At 43.0% G+C, this 16674-nt stretch overlaps 1 protein-coding gene across 1 annotated transcript in view; it reads right to left on the reverse strand.

The window, feature by feature from the left end:
* SLC25A13 (solute carrier family 25 member 13) overlaps nucleotides 1-16674 on the reverse strand; it is a 159630-nt gene that overhangs the window by 60533 nt on the left and 82423 nt on the right. Inside the window, exons 6-9 of the mRNA XM_081102247.1 lie at nucleotides 4919-5065; nucleotides 2968-3106; nucleotides 1873-1966; nucleotides 1567-1651 (exon numbers count right to left, since the gene is read on the reverse strand). Coding sequence (XP_080958373.1) covers nucleotides 1567-1651; nucleotides 1873-1966; nucleotides 2968-3106; nucleotides 4919-5065 — 465 coding nt within the window. The remainder of the gene's footprint in view (nucleotides 1-1566; nucleotides 1652-1872; nucleotides 1967-2967; nucleotides 3107-4918; nucleotides 5066-16674) is intronic.

Consider the following 16674-nt stretch of genomic DNA (forward strand, 5'->3'; position numbering starts at 1 on the left):
AATAAGCAACCATCGCAAACTCTCCAAAGCTGCAGAGGGCTCGAAGGAAAACGTGTGGGAAAGCGCTGCCAAATGGAGCACAGGAGGGAATCTAAAAATTATATAAGAAATAAAAGTCCCGCCCGGCCGGCGTGGCTCAGTGGTTGAGTGTCGACCTATGAACCAGGAGGTCACGATTCAATTCCTGGTCTGGGCACATGCCCGGGTTGTGGGCTCCATCCCCAGTAGGGCAGGTGCAAGAGGCAGCCAGTCAATGACTCTCTCTCATCATTGATGTATCCATCTCACCCTCTGCCTTCCTCTCTGAAATCAATAGAAATATATGTATTTAAAGTAAATAGGTAGATAGATAGATAGATAGATAGATAAATAAAAGTCTTTACTTCTTCTTAATCCCCAAGTTTCTACAACAACTAGTAGCAGAGAGACACTGTCAGCAGTGTTTAAAAACAGAGGGAGAAGAGGGCAAGGTTGCTTCTGCCTCTGCCCAGATTACACAGCTCTCTGTCCTGCACTTGGGGAAATCGGCTTCCTCTTTTAACCACGGCCAGCTGGTTTCCCAGAGGTGCCCCATTAGGATTTACTGAGCACACACCCACCACTCTGAGTTACACGATGCACACAAGACTCACCACTGCACTGGGGTGGGAAGGAGCTGAAAGGAGGGGGTCCTGGCGCGAGGCCTGCCAGTCCTAAAAATGTAGCCCGCATCAACCCATTGTGGTCAAACTGGCGTCTCTGCACAGACCCAGAGCTCCCAGCCAAAAACTGTTAAGTCTCACAGGATTCGGAGATGGCTTTGCCTTAAAGGATCTCTTTTTCTAAAACGCCGCTCGCCTGTGAGCGGATTTATTTTACAAACATCGTGGAAGGGCAACCACCCCATGAAGGCTTTGATTCTCTAGTCCTGATCTACAGAGAGGCGAGCAGGAGTTAAATGAGGAGGTCCCCAGGTCTTGAGTTTCTGACTCCCACCCCTGCAAGAGACTGGTTTCTGTTAACCATAAAATAAAATGAAGCATTCCTCAAATTGTTTCCACATAACTTATGAATCCTTTCATAGAAAAAAGGGGTCTAAAAGCCTTCAAACTATGACTCCAGACTAAACAAAATTATCTCCTTCTGATACTCGGAAGAACGGAAGGCATGGCCGTCGGCAACGCGCTGACCAAGAACCTCTCTGCAGAGCAAAGGCGGCTCTCACTTAGCGACAGGCTGCTTTGCTGGGACGGCGACCCCAGAACAGGACTCCTGCCTCATATCTCACAACCGAGACTCAGGGAAGAGGAAAGGATCTCTGCCTGTTTTGGGAGGGTTAGGTTTCCCATGCAGTTAGGAAATCACCCCACCTTTGGGGGAAAAAAGCAAGCAAAGATGCCAACTCTGCTAATCAGAACATCCCCACGTCATTTTTCTTTTTAGCCTCTAGAAACTGTCTGGATTTGGGATGCAACATAGAGGATGGTAGGTCAGCCACCAACATCAGAAACGCAACTGCAAGGGAAAAGGGGTGTTGGGTCCTCTACCAAAGAAATACCAGGAAGCACTTTTGCTTTTTTTGCCCACCTGCCTCTGGGCCTCGGCCAAGTTGAAGGGCAGAGTTCCCTCTTCCAGGGGAGCGATTCGCTCAATGTCTGCTAAGGTCATCCGTCTGGAAGGAGGGAAATAAACAAGAACAAGCAACGACAAAATACAAGTTGATTAAAATGATGTACATTGCAGAACTTGAAAACATTCCCTTTTTCGTTTCCCATATTTCAGAGTCATCTTTAATTTGGCTTATTTTTCTCCCAGTGTGCTGCCCTCCTCCTACCCCCACCCAACCTCGTTTTATTAAGCTAATTAAAAAAAAAAAAAAAAGGGCCAACTTACCCCCGTGGCTCATATAAATCTGCTAACTGAAACAAGATGTCAACTTCCATGGGTGTAACCTGACCAAATTTCTGAGCTGCCAGAACAAACTCCTCTGTATGGAAAAAGAGTTAAAAGGGGAAAGATTCAAGGAGTAGCCACTACATGCAGCACTCACTCAAGGCACTGGAATGAGGGAATATCACAAAACTTTATTATCATTAGTCGCAGAATTCAAGTCAATCCACATAGGGTAAGCACATCTACAGTGCTCCCATTCGTTTGGGAAGCGTGTGCCCAGGAGTGTCTCTAACATTGACTTTAAAGTCTGGTGTGATCGGATGACTGAATAAATGACAGGGATGTTTTCCGAATTGCAGGTCAGGGAAAACTAGGAAGCAACTATGAAACGTCATATGCATAGGTCCCAAGAGGTTATATCAATGAGGCTGTGGAATTCCTTAGCAAATTCTGTTTAAAAAAACCCACAAAAATCCCATGAAAATGCTGGTATCTTGTTGTAAGACTGTAGATCAATTTGCACTGCTACCAGTGTAAGTTTATGGAATTCCTCCTCATGTACTTCTGAAGACCATGTTAGAAGCTGCCAGTTTAGCTCAGGTTCTAGCAAGGTTTGAAAACATTTAAGAAACTTTACACACGTCCCTCACTCAAAGACTGTCTTTGGCTTATTTAAAACTTGCTGAAGCCCGGCCAGTGTGGCTCAGTGGGTGAGAGTAGACCTATGAACCAGGAGGTCACTGTATGATTCTTGGTCAGGGCAGAAGCCTGGGTTGTGGGCTTGATCTCCAGTAGGGGGTGTGCAGGAGGCAGCCCATAAGGATTCTCTCTCATATCTTTCTATCTCTCCCTATTTCCTTCCTCTCAGAAATCAATAAAAATATGTTTAAAAAAAGAAAAACAACTTGCCAAAGATTATTTTATTTGCTTCTGTCTAATCAAAGGACAGAGAACACACATATACCACAGGGCTAATATGAAATAAAAGATAATGAAATTTAAAAATCTACAGAACTTCTTGCTGCCTTCTTCACGCTAACAATAGTGAGACACCAAGATACTTGCAGGCAAGAGCTCAGCTTTATTCTCACTCACCCTTAGTCACCTCCACGTCTTTCCTGCTGCCGGCCAGAGTGCTGTAGATCTTTCTAATGAGTTCCATGTTGTTAAGGAGTGAATTAAATCCATTAAAATAGGAGAAACTGACCTGATGGGACGTGGTACCTCCAGCAGCCTCAAATAAGTTGACAAAACAGAGAGAAGAATAAAGACAAATAAAGTATTTATAGAACGAAGAAGATTCACAAGTACAAATAGCAAACGCCAGTTTTGGAAGTGATCAGGAATGCATGTATAAGAAGAAAGAGCCGTAAGTATTGTTCTTTTACATTAAAAAAAAAAAAGCTATAAATGATTTTTAGAAGTAACTGCAACTAATCATGACCAGAACTTGTACTCTCCACACACAGTCCTAGAAAACTAAATAAATACATGTGTAGGGTTATAGCAACAGGACCAGTAGTAATTTACAGAGTTCAAATTTCCATTGGAAATGTTTTATAAGTTTGTTTATTTCATCTAATGAGCAATTCTTAAAGGCTTAGACATGCAAAACTATATTACACACATGTGTGTGCTTATGCATGCAAAACTATATTATACTAATACAAACATGATATGAAAAGTGGTCAATCTAACATTAATATCATGATTTGTCATGTTACTTATAACTAGCAATAAATAATCATTTATGTACAGACTTTACAGTGGTGGGATTTCTAGCAAACAGACGTATTATGGTAAAATTATGAGATGTCATATGCTTTGATGGAGGGTTAAGACTGGTCAGAATTCTGATAATCAAAATTTGTAAGAAACCATATTTCTTCACTGGGGACAAGGGAAACAGACAGCATGTCCCATTATGAATGGAACTTCAGTTTGGGGGTTTCAAATTCTAGCCTTCCCTAACAAGGCAAAATATTTCTATTAGGAAAGCACTTCTTTATAAGGTAACAACCACATAAATCTTCACTGAGTAATCATTTTAAATAGCTGACATGGGAGTTTAAAATGGAGTAGGAAAGGGGTGTGTGAGGGGGGCGGGCAAGAAAAAGAGCTAGATTAACACAGTGCCAGAGTGGAAAGGGCCCTGTCAGAATGCCACATTTCCAAAAAGAGGCACCAGGAAAAGAAAAAGGAAAAATGAAAAGCTAGACTAAGCTCCTGACTGTGGGAAACATTGTGAGAAGCCCACAGGATGGTGCAAACACTCAAAAAAACCTTCTCCCTGGGATGAACAGAGAGATAGTTAGCATTGCCTAAGGGTTCCCAAATCGGAGGGACCATCAGAATTATCTAGGAAGCTTCAGAATTAGATTCTAGGGTCTCACCACCTGTCGATGGTGAATTAGATCTGGAAAGAACCTTAGCATCAGTATTTTTTATAATTATCTGTGGTGATTCTTATGCTCCATGACCAAGGCTTGGAAGCTGCCACCACAGAATGTTCCAGGACACCTCAGGGGCCAGGTGTTAAGAAGAGTGGCTGGATCTCCACTAGGAGGAAACTCTATGACACAGCCCAGCAAGGCTCTGCCCATCAGGAGCCACTTTTGAATGACCGACCAAGTAGGTATAAGATTCAGAGTTTGTGTTCTGCTGACCTCTCAAATATATCTATGCATACAACTAAAAAAATGTTTTTGCCTTGGAGAATAATTAAAAGCAAAGATTAGTATTCGACATACCTCAAAATATAAAACAAAATTAATATGCAATCATAGATTTGTTTTTCCTTTTTTAAAAAGCCAGTTAATACCTTTTCTTCAAGATATTCTTGTCCAAATAACAAATTAACTGACCCATTAAAACTAGCCAAATCATACTGTCTTTAACTTTAGTAATGTATGCGATCACATTAAGAAAATGTTTGTTAAAATAGAAAAACCTCTAAATAATATGCAAGAGTTGTTCTTATAATCCCTTATTTCCTGAGCTCATGCCAGGTAGAAGAAATTACTTCATTAGGGCAAGTTACACTTACAGCTACTAGACATTCTTCTACGAAAGGTGTCAAGACATGGGGGCGGATGGTGACCATGATGTCTCGGAAGTCAATGGCTGTGACTTTTCCGGTCTTGGCATTGTCTCTCTGCACAAAGGCTTGCTTTGCATGCTCCAACTGTATTTCCTACAAATGAAGAAGGTAAAATAATGTACGTTTCTCAATTACTACAAATAACTGCTCAACTTCAAGTTAGGGTGAAGAAAGAGAAATTACGTCTTGTTAAATAGCCCCGCCCTCTCCCCCAAGCTATCGTCTTCTTCCAAAGACAGAATGTTGCTCGGCCCAGGGAACGGGTCCTGGAAGTGCATTCCACCTTACATCTCCCACCAAGAAACCAAATGGCCTCCATGCTCTGCTAGAGTCTGAGGACACCAAGGTAATAAAAGTGGCATCAAGGTTGCTAGGCTCAAAGAGCCAATCAAAACCAGCTTAGGTGACACAGAAGATGGACATCACCTCTCTCCAAAGAAGAGAGGAAAATTCTTAGTGGAAACCTGGCATACAAGCATGTGACACAACAACAGATTGGAAAGGGCAGTTCCCGTCTGAAATATGCGATTCCTCTACTACAGGGTTTCTCAGCCTTGACGCTGTTGGTAGTTAGGGCAAGTTAAGCAGGTGAGCCATACCAGCCAGGGCAGCATTGCTGATTTTGATTTAGCCTGTCCTTGCTGAAACTTTCTTCTGAAACCCTAATCTTTTTAACACCCCTTCTATTCACTTCGTAAATGAGGCATATGTCAGCCATGGTCCTCTGTCCTCAGTGAGAAAACCTGAGGACAGATGCCTCTCATTTAAGTTAAGGAGCGATGGGAAAAGGCTGAGGCCTCCCTCCCAAGCCTCAAAGAGTTCTTAGGTGGTTTGCCTCCCAGATCCAAATCTCTCACTCCTGTCTGCCGGACCAGAATTCCTCCTGCTTAGAAAATATATCCCTGAGTGTATCTTATAAAAGCAATAAAATTACACATCAGTAAACCCACTATTATATGTCCCCCACCCAGCCCACAAACGTGGTCCCTCTCCTATGTGCCGAGCTTAATTATTGGCATGTTGTTTTTCTGGTCACCCAATCTAGAAATCTGTCCATTTTAATTCTTCAAGCTTCCTTTCCCCCAGAGAAAACCAGTTACCAAAGCCCTTGAAAGTTCCCTCAAATGTATCTTCTCCTTTTCACTCCTGATGCCATTGTTCCCAGCCCTCCCCGGACCGTGCCTGATTCCCACACGGGGTCCACCTGCCAGCTGGCGCTCTGTCTGACCTCTGCTGTCGATCCTGCACACACAGATCGACAGCTGCCTTTCAGAACCTCAGATCTGACCTCCATCCCCTCCTCAGAAACCTTCGACAGCCTTTCGTCGTGAAGACCCGTCTCCGGGGCACAGTGCTCAAGGTCCTCCAAGGAGCTACTCTCAGCCTTGCCTCCAGCACCCCATGCCCAGCCCGCCAGACATTCCACACATGCAGGCCTTTGCCTACACTCTTCCCTCCACCTAGCGTTGACAGTAGCTTTTTTCCTCTAGTCCCTGAAATCCTACCACCTCCTCCAGGCGCAGCTCAGATGCCACTTCTTAGGTCAATGTATCTAGGCCTCCGGACTGAGAACAACTGCTCATCTGGCCCCCGGCTTGAATGTCAATGGTATGACTTGCCTTTTCCCACCTACGCCCTTGCCTTTCTCCCTACCTTTCCAGGGAAAAGAGACTATATGTCCTGTTCATCACAATCATGGTGTAGGCAGAATGCTTTAGGTATAGTAGGCACTCAGTAAAGCAGAGAATAAATAGAATCATAATAAAACTATAAAACCAATTGAATAAGTAAATCATGTTCCATGAAACAAAATGGGGTTGTCTGAACAACTGCCTCCAATTTAAGTGGGGAAAAAAACCCGTTAAACCCCCTGTGAAGAATGGCCACAGTATGTATTCAATTGAAAGTAAATGAACACAAAATCCAGACCAACTGCTAAACCTATCCTAAGCCAAGATTACTCTCAACGGTAGTAGAAGGTGTGTTCAGTTATGTACCGTTTCCCCTTGTTTATAACTCAGAGTCTTAGGGATCCTCAGCCCATTATACCAAAAACAGCATCACTTTCCCTGGCCACCCTACCTCCTCAGAAAGCACACTAAGACCCTCCTATCCAGACTGTCAGGTGGGACAGGAACACCACAGTGGGGGTGGCGCCATGCTGCAGGGCAGCGAGTACACCTATATTGAGGATGGTGTCACTACACGTTTCTGTGTCTGAGCTTCCACAAGTAAACATTTACTGGCAGGGATCCCTGATCATGGAACAAGAAAGCACCTTTAACCCTAATGATGAACAACTTAAGAATATATTTCTGACAGCTCTTAAAGACTGGGGACATTATAAATTCCACAAAAAAACAAGAAGCCAGACCTACACAGGCCTCTACATAATGGGCCAGAGTAAAAACATTTAGGTGTTTCCATAGACTTAAAAGAAGCTTACAACAGATGTGGGTGCCTTCCGAAGAACAGCTACCACCACGATACAGCATTTAGTGAGCATATATTATGTGCCGGACACTGTTCTCAAGCACTTTATAGTAATAAACTCACTCAGTGTTCATAGCAACCCTACAAGGTAGATGCCATTATTCACCTCATTGTAGCAGTTGAAAATATGGCTTCACTGACAGGAAGCAGCAAAGCTGGAATTCAAACCCAGGCAGTTCCTCCCCTCGGACAATGCTCCTAATACTGCACTCTACTTCATGGGGAGTCCGGTAATGCTGCTGGCAGGAATCCGATCACAAAGTTGACACTTAGAAATCTTAATAGCTATGAACAGATAAAATTCAATTTCCTTTTAAATTATTCTCAATGCTCTAGATTTTTCTGTTGCCTATTTTCATGAGAAAACAATAAAATTCTTGATACTTTTTTATTAAGGCAAAACTATGCGCTCAGAGTGCCAGCATTGTCTGCCCAACAATAGCAGACACCATGGAGGGCAGAAACCAAATCTAAAAGGCTTCTGTTGGCCTTGCTCACCGCTGACTCACTTTCTCACAATCCCAAGAGACTGAGGAGGAGAAAGACATAGGAGGAGGCCCTGGGAGCTAACTTGTAGGTACTCCATAAATACTGAATTTGAGAATGAATGACGTTGGCAACAAATATCCAGGCTCCATACACATGGCAGTCACTTCAAGGTCTCCGCTAGCACCTTTGAAGCTATTTAAAAACAACCTAATGTGGACTTAGAGCTACCAAGACCCTAATGGTTCCTAGATCTGAACCCAGAGGGATAAAACTGGGACAGAGAATGTTCGCTATGCATGGAATAGAACATACATAAGATAATGTTCATTTCTAAAACAAAGAGGACCAGAATGGATAAACTCCTCACCCATGTGGCAGAGGTGAGAACAATGGGAGAAGCAATGGGAGGTGAGAACAATGGGAGAACCAAGTTACATTCAAATATTTAAAGGTTAAAGGACTATCATCAGATAAAAAAAGAAAAGAAAAGAAAAGAAAAGGAAAGAAACATGTTATACTGACTGTCAGTAGTTCTTAAAAATAAATCAACGGAGAGAAAATATAGGGATCAGATTTTAGCACAAAGCACAGAAGTATTTAACCTGTCTAAATATTCAGCAATAAATTGGACTGACTACTTTGCAAAGTAGCAGTTTCTCTCCCAGTCTTTGGAAGTATCTATTCAACAAAGGAATATATGTCAAGAAATTACTTTATTTTATTTACTTTAATACAGGGGGTTATGGAAGCAATATGTTATGAAGACAAAAATCTGAAGTCTGAAACAGACAAGATCTAAAGTTTGAAACAGGAATGAATGGGCAGAGCTCAAATATCAGTCACAACACTCCCAGCTGGGAGGGCTCAGGGCCGTGTGTTTGTGTCTTAGAGCCCCAGCAACACCTACTATACAGGGTTGTAAAAATGAGGAGTCATGCATGACAGGCACTTAATAAATGCTAGCTTTGATTTTTGTAGAGGTGAATGGTTTCAAAACCTCTAAGGTCCTTTCCAACATAAGTCATTTGAGTCCTTCCAGAGGAAAAAAAAAAATCATGAGTAAGAAACAGCAGTTTTGCTGAGTCATCTTGAACAGCCACAGGAGATGAAGACCAGACAGGGTAGGGAATCAGAGTAACAGCTGGAGGTTTAAACATCTACTACAGGCTAGAGGCTATGCCAAGAACTCCAAAGGTAGTATTTCGTTTAAGACTCACAATCATTCTTCGAAGTAATAATATTATCTTCATCTTACAAAGGCTCCTGAAGCTCATGGAGGTTAAGTAACAGGTCTAAAGTCACACAGCCAGGAGCCTGATTCCAAAACTGAGATTTTTACACTACTGACTTTAGCTGCCTTGGGTAAAATCTCTGTCAGAGGATCCTAAGTCGATCTGGACAGATAGCTGGAAAAGAGATGTAAAGAAGAGTTGCGGTGCTTGCTTATATGTAAAAATAGGAGCAAGATGTATCTCAAAGAATGCCCACTGTGGATGATGGGGGAGACAGAAGCCTTTACCACAAAGGAGAACACTTGAGGGGAAAGCAATGAGATGGTTGACCATGATGAGAAACCTGGAGTGAGATGAGTTTAAGTTATAAAGAAAAGTTAAGCTACAAACCAAAGAAAGCTAGAGGTACAGGCAGAAACATAAATCCGGGAGATGTAGATAAACAGGGCTTTAGGGAGAAACCCAAAAGGCTAACGTTTACTGCTTTTAAGTGTTGCTATGCTCCAGGGACTGCTGTGCTTTCTTCTTTCATCTCTTCCAGCCACTCAACATCCTTATCAGGTGGGCCTACCATCACCTCCATCTCACAGATGGAAATCTGAGGTAAAGAGCAGCCGTGGGTCACCCACTCACATCCTGCCCATGCGGTCTGGCTCTGAAGCTCCAGTTAACTAACCGATGCGTTCCTTTTCAGAGGCAGGCCTACCAAAAACGAAGAGGAAAAAAGTAACAGTTGTAGAAATAGATGAGACCATGCCACAGCACATACAAAGAGCAGGCAGACAACAAAAAAGGAACTGATTCCTAAATAAGTGAGTACTGACTGACAGTGAAGTCTTGGGCCAAGAAACTGTGCAATCCCCAGGTGGCACAGCTCTGCAAACGAGCTCCTGTGAGTGCCAGGTAAAGGGCTGCCTGCTGAAGAGAAGGGCCCTCCTCTACCTGAGGCCAAAGGCCCCGAGCAGGGAGCTGCACAGCTATCGCCACGGCAGTTCTGCCCAAGCACAGGCAAGGAGATCCACTTTTCCTTTAATACCTGCCAGTGACTGTTTCCATTCCTTCTATTCCAGTGCCTAACAATGAACGGAATAGGCTTTTATGGCCACTGTTTCCAAAGACTTCAACACACCCATTCAGATTGCAGTAGGAGGGGAAAAATCAAAGTCTTCAAAATTGCTAGCTGTACAGAAATAAACATATAGAGGGGTTACACCACGTTAGGTCTAACATTCACGCTTCTAATAGTTCCAGGCCTGTCATTTCCTTAATAATCTCCAATTTTCAAGTGGGTATACTTTGAATGCAAAAATTCTCTTCGCCTCTATTCAGACATGCAAGTGTGTGCTTCAGCCTGAGAACAATTTATCAGGAACAAAAACACCTAGGCCAATAGACCCTCAAAACAAGCGGCATATCCAGATGATTTGTATTATAAAGCCATGAACACCAAAAAAGACCCCTGGCTAGTCTGCATTTTTGTGTTTTGTACAGTTTTGAAATTTAAAAGAAAATCTAAAACTTTAAAAAAAGCAGGGAGTTGCCAGCAACAGTATGATTCAAAAGAATTCCTTTGGCAGGTAGGGTCGGGGGTGAGGGTGGGGGAGACATAGAAGAATTCTGGGGAAATGGTAAGTCATTAAAAAAACAAGGAACAAAAATGTATAAAGAAGGTGTGCTTATAAATTATGGCATCACATTGAGCCCTATTTCAAATCAACTCTATATTACATCCAGTATCAGAACTTGCACACTATTTAATATATAAGTACCCACTTCATTTTCGTTTTCCTATGTTGATTTGAAGAAAAAAATTCTAGTTAAAGATCCACATATTTTTAAAGAGTAACAATGGAACTCAGCAATGGAATAGGTAGAGAGACAAGTAGTTCCTATTCTTAACATCTTCCTGTGCTTTCCATATTCAGCCCATGCAGTCAGTTCACAGTGAAATTTTATCCCTAATTCACTGGGTGGGGCCTTTAATTCAAAGGGTCTTCAGAAGCAGGATTTGTGGCACTGCAGGCAAGCAACACTTTGGCAGAAACCAAGAATTGAGCTTTTCCCTCTAAATTTCCTTGTTCTTCTTAGTTAACCTTAAACTTCACAGTGGGTAACGGCTGGGGAGATGCCATATGGAATGTTCATTTTTACCAGGATGTTACTGTAAAAGCCTGCACAACAGGCTGTCCAACAAAACAGCAAACTGACTAACACCATGGACACAACACAGCACAACAAACGCTGACTTCTTTTTCCCTGAGAGTAGAAAACACAACGTGAATGACATGTCCTGCATCTGATTCTCCAAGTGACCAGGATCTTACCACCTCTGTGGTTACCCATCGCCAAACTAGCAATGCCTTTCATTTGGACACAACACACAATCTAATCTCCTGGAAGAGCTGAGGGCAAACAACTCTTACTCATAAAAGTTACTTTTACTCATTTCATTTTGGAACTTCAAAATGTATTGATGAAACAGGAGTCAACCTGTAGTGCAGATCCCATCTGGTTCAACTTAAAATCAACATAAAAAGCACTCACATGTTAAAAATGCAAATATAATCAAGATCTCCAGCTACTAAAGCTCCGTGGTCTAGATCAGTGGTCTGCAAACTGCGGCTCGGCAAACTGCAGCTCGCAAGCCACATGTGGCTCTTTGGCCCCTTGAGTGTGGCAACGAAGTTTCAATCGCACTGTACGTGCGCGCCCGCACATGGTATTTTGTGGAAGAGCCACACTCAAGGGGCCAAAGAGCCGCATGTGGCTCGCGAGGCGGTTTGCCGACCACGGGTCTAGATAGTTTAACTAATACAAATGGCAAGTTTGGGGACAACGGGGAGGCACAAATGGCTCAGGTTACTCAATCTGAAGAAGGACCATGCTAGTTATCCACTGACCTATTTAAACATCGTGGCTTCAGCAAGGTCCAGTACAAGATTGCTTTTTGTTAACACCCAAAATGCTCCATCAGTTCCAAAGCTTGAGAATTTGACGCTGCAGAGACTGAAGGTTATGTTTTGATTTGATTGATGGTGAAGAGGAACAATTTCTAAATTTTTAACATCTACAGCCTTCTGTGTTGAAAGTTTTGTCTTAAACCAGGATGCCATGACAAGCATAATAGCAAACCACAGTGATGGTGACTAGAAAGTCCAGACCACAGTTGACTCGGAGCAGTGGCCGAGGGATATGTGAAAACTATCAGAACCTGAATAACCAAAATGTCCATTTACCACAGAAAAGACTTGGGCAGATCAGTAGGTCATGTCGACCCATAAGCCAAAATAATGGTCAATTTGACTTCACAAAAAGAACCAAACTTGTTAAGCTGCATAGTAGCATGAACATGCTTTGGTATCCAACAAGGGTTGCCATGGGGATCACATGATCTGACATCAAGGGTCCTTACCAATATGAGTGGCCAGTCTGCAACACCAGATGCAGCTCTATTCCTAGGTTCTACCCCGAGCTCTGCCCACTATGATTCACCTCTCTGTGTTTCCTCATCCTCTTCTGACAAAAGGGCAACCAGAATAAAGATAAACACTCACACCACCTTTGTGATTGGGGCTCTCCACTGGGTCAGGTAACTTCATCCTTAAATGCTATTTGATGAGAAGATATTACAGATAATGTTTAGTCCGATTCCCTCCCAAGTCAGCCATCCTGTTTCTCAGGTAACTAATAAAACCCCAACTTCAAAATCTCCTCCAATTTACAGCATTGCTGGTTTCTTGATGATTCCTCTTCAAAGCCTCTGGAAACAGAAGAAATGCCCTGGTTCCATAAAGTGGGAAACGGAATTCTTTGGAAATGCCTATGTCTGTGGGGCCATAGGTGGAGATCCTAGAGTATCATCCTTACTCCAAGGAACTGAGGAGAGGAGGTGGGAACAACCCAGCAACACACACGTGAAAGGCAATTACAAGCTAAGCTCTGCTCTGCAGCCCTCATTAGAACTGCCTCCTCCTCATCCTCCTACACCCCCATCTCAGCAAACCACTACCATTCCCCCACTTGCCTAAGCCCAAAACGATTCAACCATGAGTTCTGCATATACTTACTGACCTCATCTTATCACCACGCCTGGTCAGGTCTATCCCTTTTACTTCTCTTGGACCAATTTACTTTGGCTCATCACCATTACCTCCAGCCCAGGCCATAGTTGCTTCTGGCTTGGATTGGAAGGAACCAACCGGCCCACCTCCCCTTCAACAGAGCCCCCTCCATTTGACTTCCACGCAATAACCAGAGTGATCTTTCTGAAACACAAATCCGATCATGTGTGCCTCTCAGAGCTCCCCATCAACCTTGGGATGAAGACCAGGTTCTGTGCTTTCAACAGTCAGGGGTTCAGAGGCTAGACCAGTGTTTCTCAATGTGGACCACCTGGAACGCCACAATTCAGGATGCCTGCTTGAAAGGCAGTTTCTTAGGCCCAATACATATAGGACCTACTAAAGCAGATCCTTGGTGGGAGCAGAGGCCCAGAACTCTCTTTTAAAAGAATCACTTCAGAAAAATTTTATATGACATTTGATAAAACACTGTTAGAGATTTAGGAAAACTAAAATCAACGTCAGTTCCACCTGTCTCATCATGACCAAATCTAGAAAACTTCTCCAAGCTTCTGTGTGCTCATCTTTTACACAGAAACAATAGCAACTGCCTGACACCAAAGGTGATTCTAAGGACAAACGCAAGTCAAAGCATTATCTAAGCTGAAAACGCTCTATGGGAGGCAGCTAATAGCAATAGTTTTCAAGTACGGGGGGGTTCCAAAAAATGTATCATGCTTTAACAGCTGATAGCTCAATTTTGAAAATGAAATGTATCTTAATAAACACTGCCTTTATAATTATTCAAAGTGTGTGTATACATTGTTGGGGGAACACCCTATGTATATTGGATTTGGTAGCAATCCTAGACTTTCCTATTAAGAGACTGGAGCCACTAGAAATTCCTATGGGTGGATTATATTTAAATTGTAATAACTATGTGTGAAATATATGCCTATGATTATAAAACACTATCAAAAGTAAATGGAAAGAACAGGAACATGTAACTTTTTAGTGGTCCTATCTGGTAGGGGTCAGAAATGTTAAACGTCTGGCAGTGCCTGACTGTACACCCCATTCAGAGATGAACCCTTCGGAGCCTGGGCCTTGCTGACAGCATACTATAGTGGTAACAGCATGGTACTTTTGAATCCCTCACAAGTCTGTGATCTTATTATGGAAGAAGCTAAGCTCTAGAACAGTTTCCCTGTAGTCTTTTGGGGTATACCTTTGGGAACCTAATGAAAGACATGAGCATTTTCCCCAGAAAATTACCGGTAAATGCAAAATGTTGCCCTGGAGCCTGTTTATTCTTTTGCATATAATAAGGTATAATGATAATCACCCCTCGGGGTTTTTGGGGATGCTGTTATCAGAAACAGAATATTTAAAAGCACTTTATAAATTATAGATTGTTACTATTTCTACTTTTTTTTTTAGAATGACTCTTAGTATGACCCCACAGAATAATTTGGGAGAAGTGTTTGAGGCCTTTAACTCTGTGCTCACAGTTGCCTATCATGTTCATCTAATAAAAATGGGTAATGGGTCTGAATAAACATGTCTCCAAACAAGATATACAAGTGGCCAATAAGGACAGAAAAGATGCTTGGCATCATTGGTCCTGGGGAAATGCAAATCAAAATTACAAATGAGATACCTCTTAAGAGCTTCTAGTAAAGTGAAAGGCCTCAATCTCCTTACCTGTAAGATAAGGCAGTTAACTAGACGACCTTATGCTGGTATGTGCCCTTTAAGTTCGTACTTTGGATGGCTGCTCTAACCATACTCTGAATGCTAATGTCAGGTTTATACTTGCCATAGGGTTGATGCCACAAGAGAGTAACCAACACGCAGTTAGTGGGTTGGAGCATTGTCCCATACTCCAAAAGGTGGTGGGTTCAATTCCTGGTCAGGGCAGATACCTAGGTTGTGGGTTCAATCTGCTGTCCAGATGCATATGGGAGGCAACCAATCGAAGTTTCTCTCTCTCATCTCTCAAATCAATAAAAATATCCTCAGATGAGAATTAATAAAAAAATAAAATAGAGTAATCTTATAAGGTGTACATTTCATACTGTTTGTGATTGTTTCTTTGGAACTACTAGTATCAGGCAGAAAAACATAGGAACAACCCTTAGACTAATACAAGTGTCTCCAAAGTTGTTGTCTCTGCACTCTGGCCCTCTGCATAAGGCCTCACAGTAAATCCTGCATCCTCAGCAAACACTTGCTGAATTGAGTGGTTTGTTCCAAGTGAGTAATAATCACAGCACAAGAAATACTTCCAAACAGGGTAGAGAATTTGATGTTAATACTACTCATGAACAGGAGTTCTGGCAGACAGACATAGGACACAAAAACTTCTCCAAATTCTTTTCTAAGAATACTGTTTTCAGTATGTTACAATGAATTATTCAACTTAGCCACCATAAAATTAGAGCTTTGCTCTCGTTCACACACACACGCCATCACTCCTGCGTGAAGTGGAGATGACAGAACCGGGCATGAACACCTGCAGCAGCAAGGGCCACGGTATCAATGATGCAGTCACAGGACGGTGGCCCCACCCCCTTCTGAAACCCTTCCCTGGGAACAAGACTCCAGGAAGGAGGCTTTGCTTACTTCAACACTACACTTTAGATGCAAAGTATAAACAAGATAAGTTTAGTTCGAAGAATATCAAATGTATTCAACACTTTATGAACTTTATAACCAAAATATGGAAAACAACACACCAACTCAGCACTCGAGGGATGCCTGTGACCAGCACCGTCTCGGTGGGTGGGCAGCTGGTCCGGACGGTACACAGATGCGCATGTGATGTCCTCACAACCACATGGTGGCTTATCACAAAGTAAAACCTTTATTAACGGAAGAAAATAAAATCTGACCGTGCAGAGCATGGCAATGTCCACCGACCACACAAGCATAGGTAACACACAAGAGTGTACGTATTCAAGTGGCTGAAGGTTCTACCTTCCAGAACCTTCAGTGGGATGGAGCAGCGCTGTCTCTACGTTCTGCCCAGACTCCTGAAGCCACAAGCACATCTCGGCTGCTCCTGTGGCTGCAGGTAACAGGTAGCAGCATGCACAGTGGCAGTTCTTTCACGTCTCCAGCAGCCGAGTGTCTGCTTTCCTGAGCCTGGCGCCAGCCAGGGAGCTGGTGCCTCTGTCTCCTAGCCCTGCCCTAGAGCAGCAGGGCGGGTGCATGCTTGACACAGCAAGAGTCTGAAACGTAGGAAATTGAGTTCACTTCTATCTGTAAGAAGTTCCCTGAATCCAGACAAAAGTTCAAAGGAACCAAACAAAAACATTTAGTGTGTGTGTGTGTGTGTGTGTGTGTGTGTGCGTGCGCGCACGCGCGCGCGGGGGGGGGGGGGGGGGAGGGGAGGGGGGGAGTGACCCAAGGGCAGACATCAAAA

Source organism: Myotis nattereri, assembly GCF_964212035.1.
Source record: "Myotis nattereri genome assembly, chromosome: 11".
NCBI lineage: Eukaryota > Metazoa > Chordata > Mammalia > Chiroptera > Vespertilionidae > Myotis > Myotis nattereri.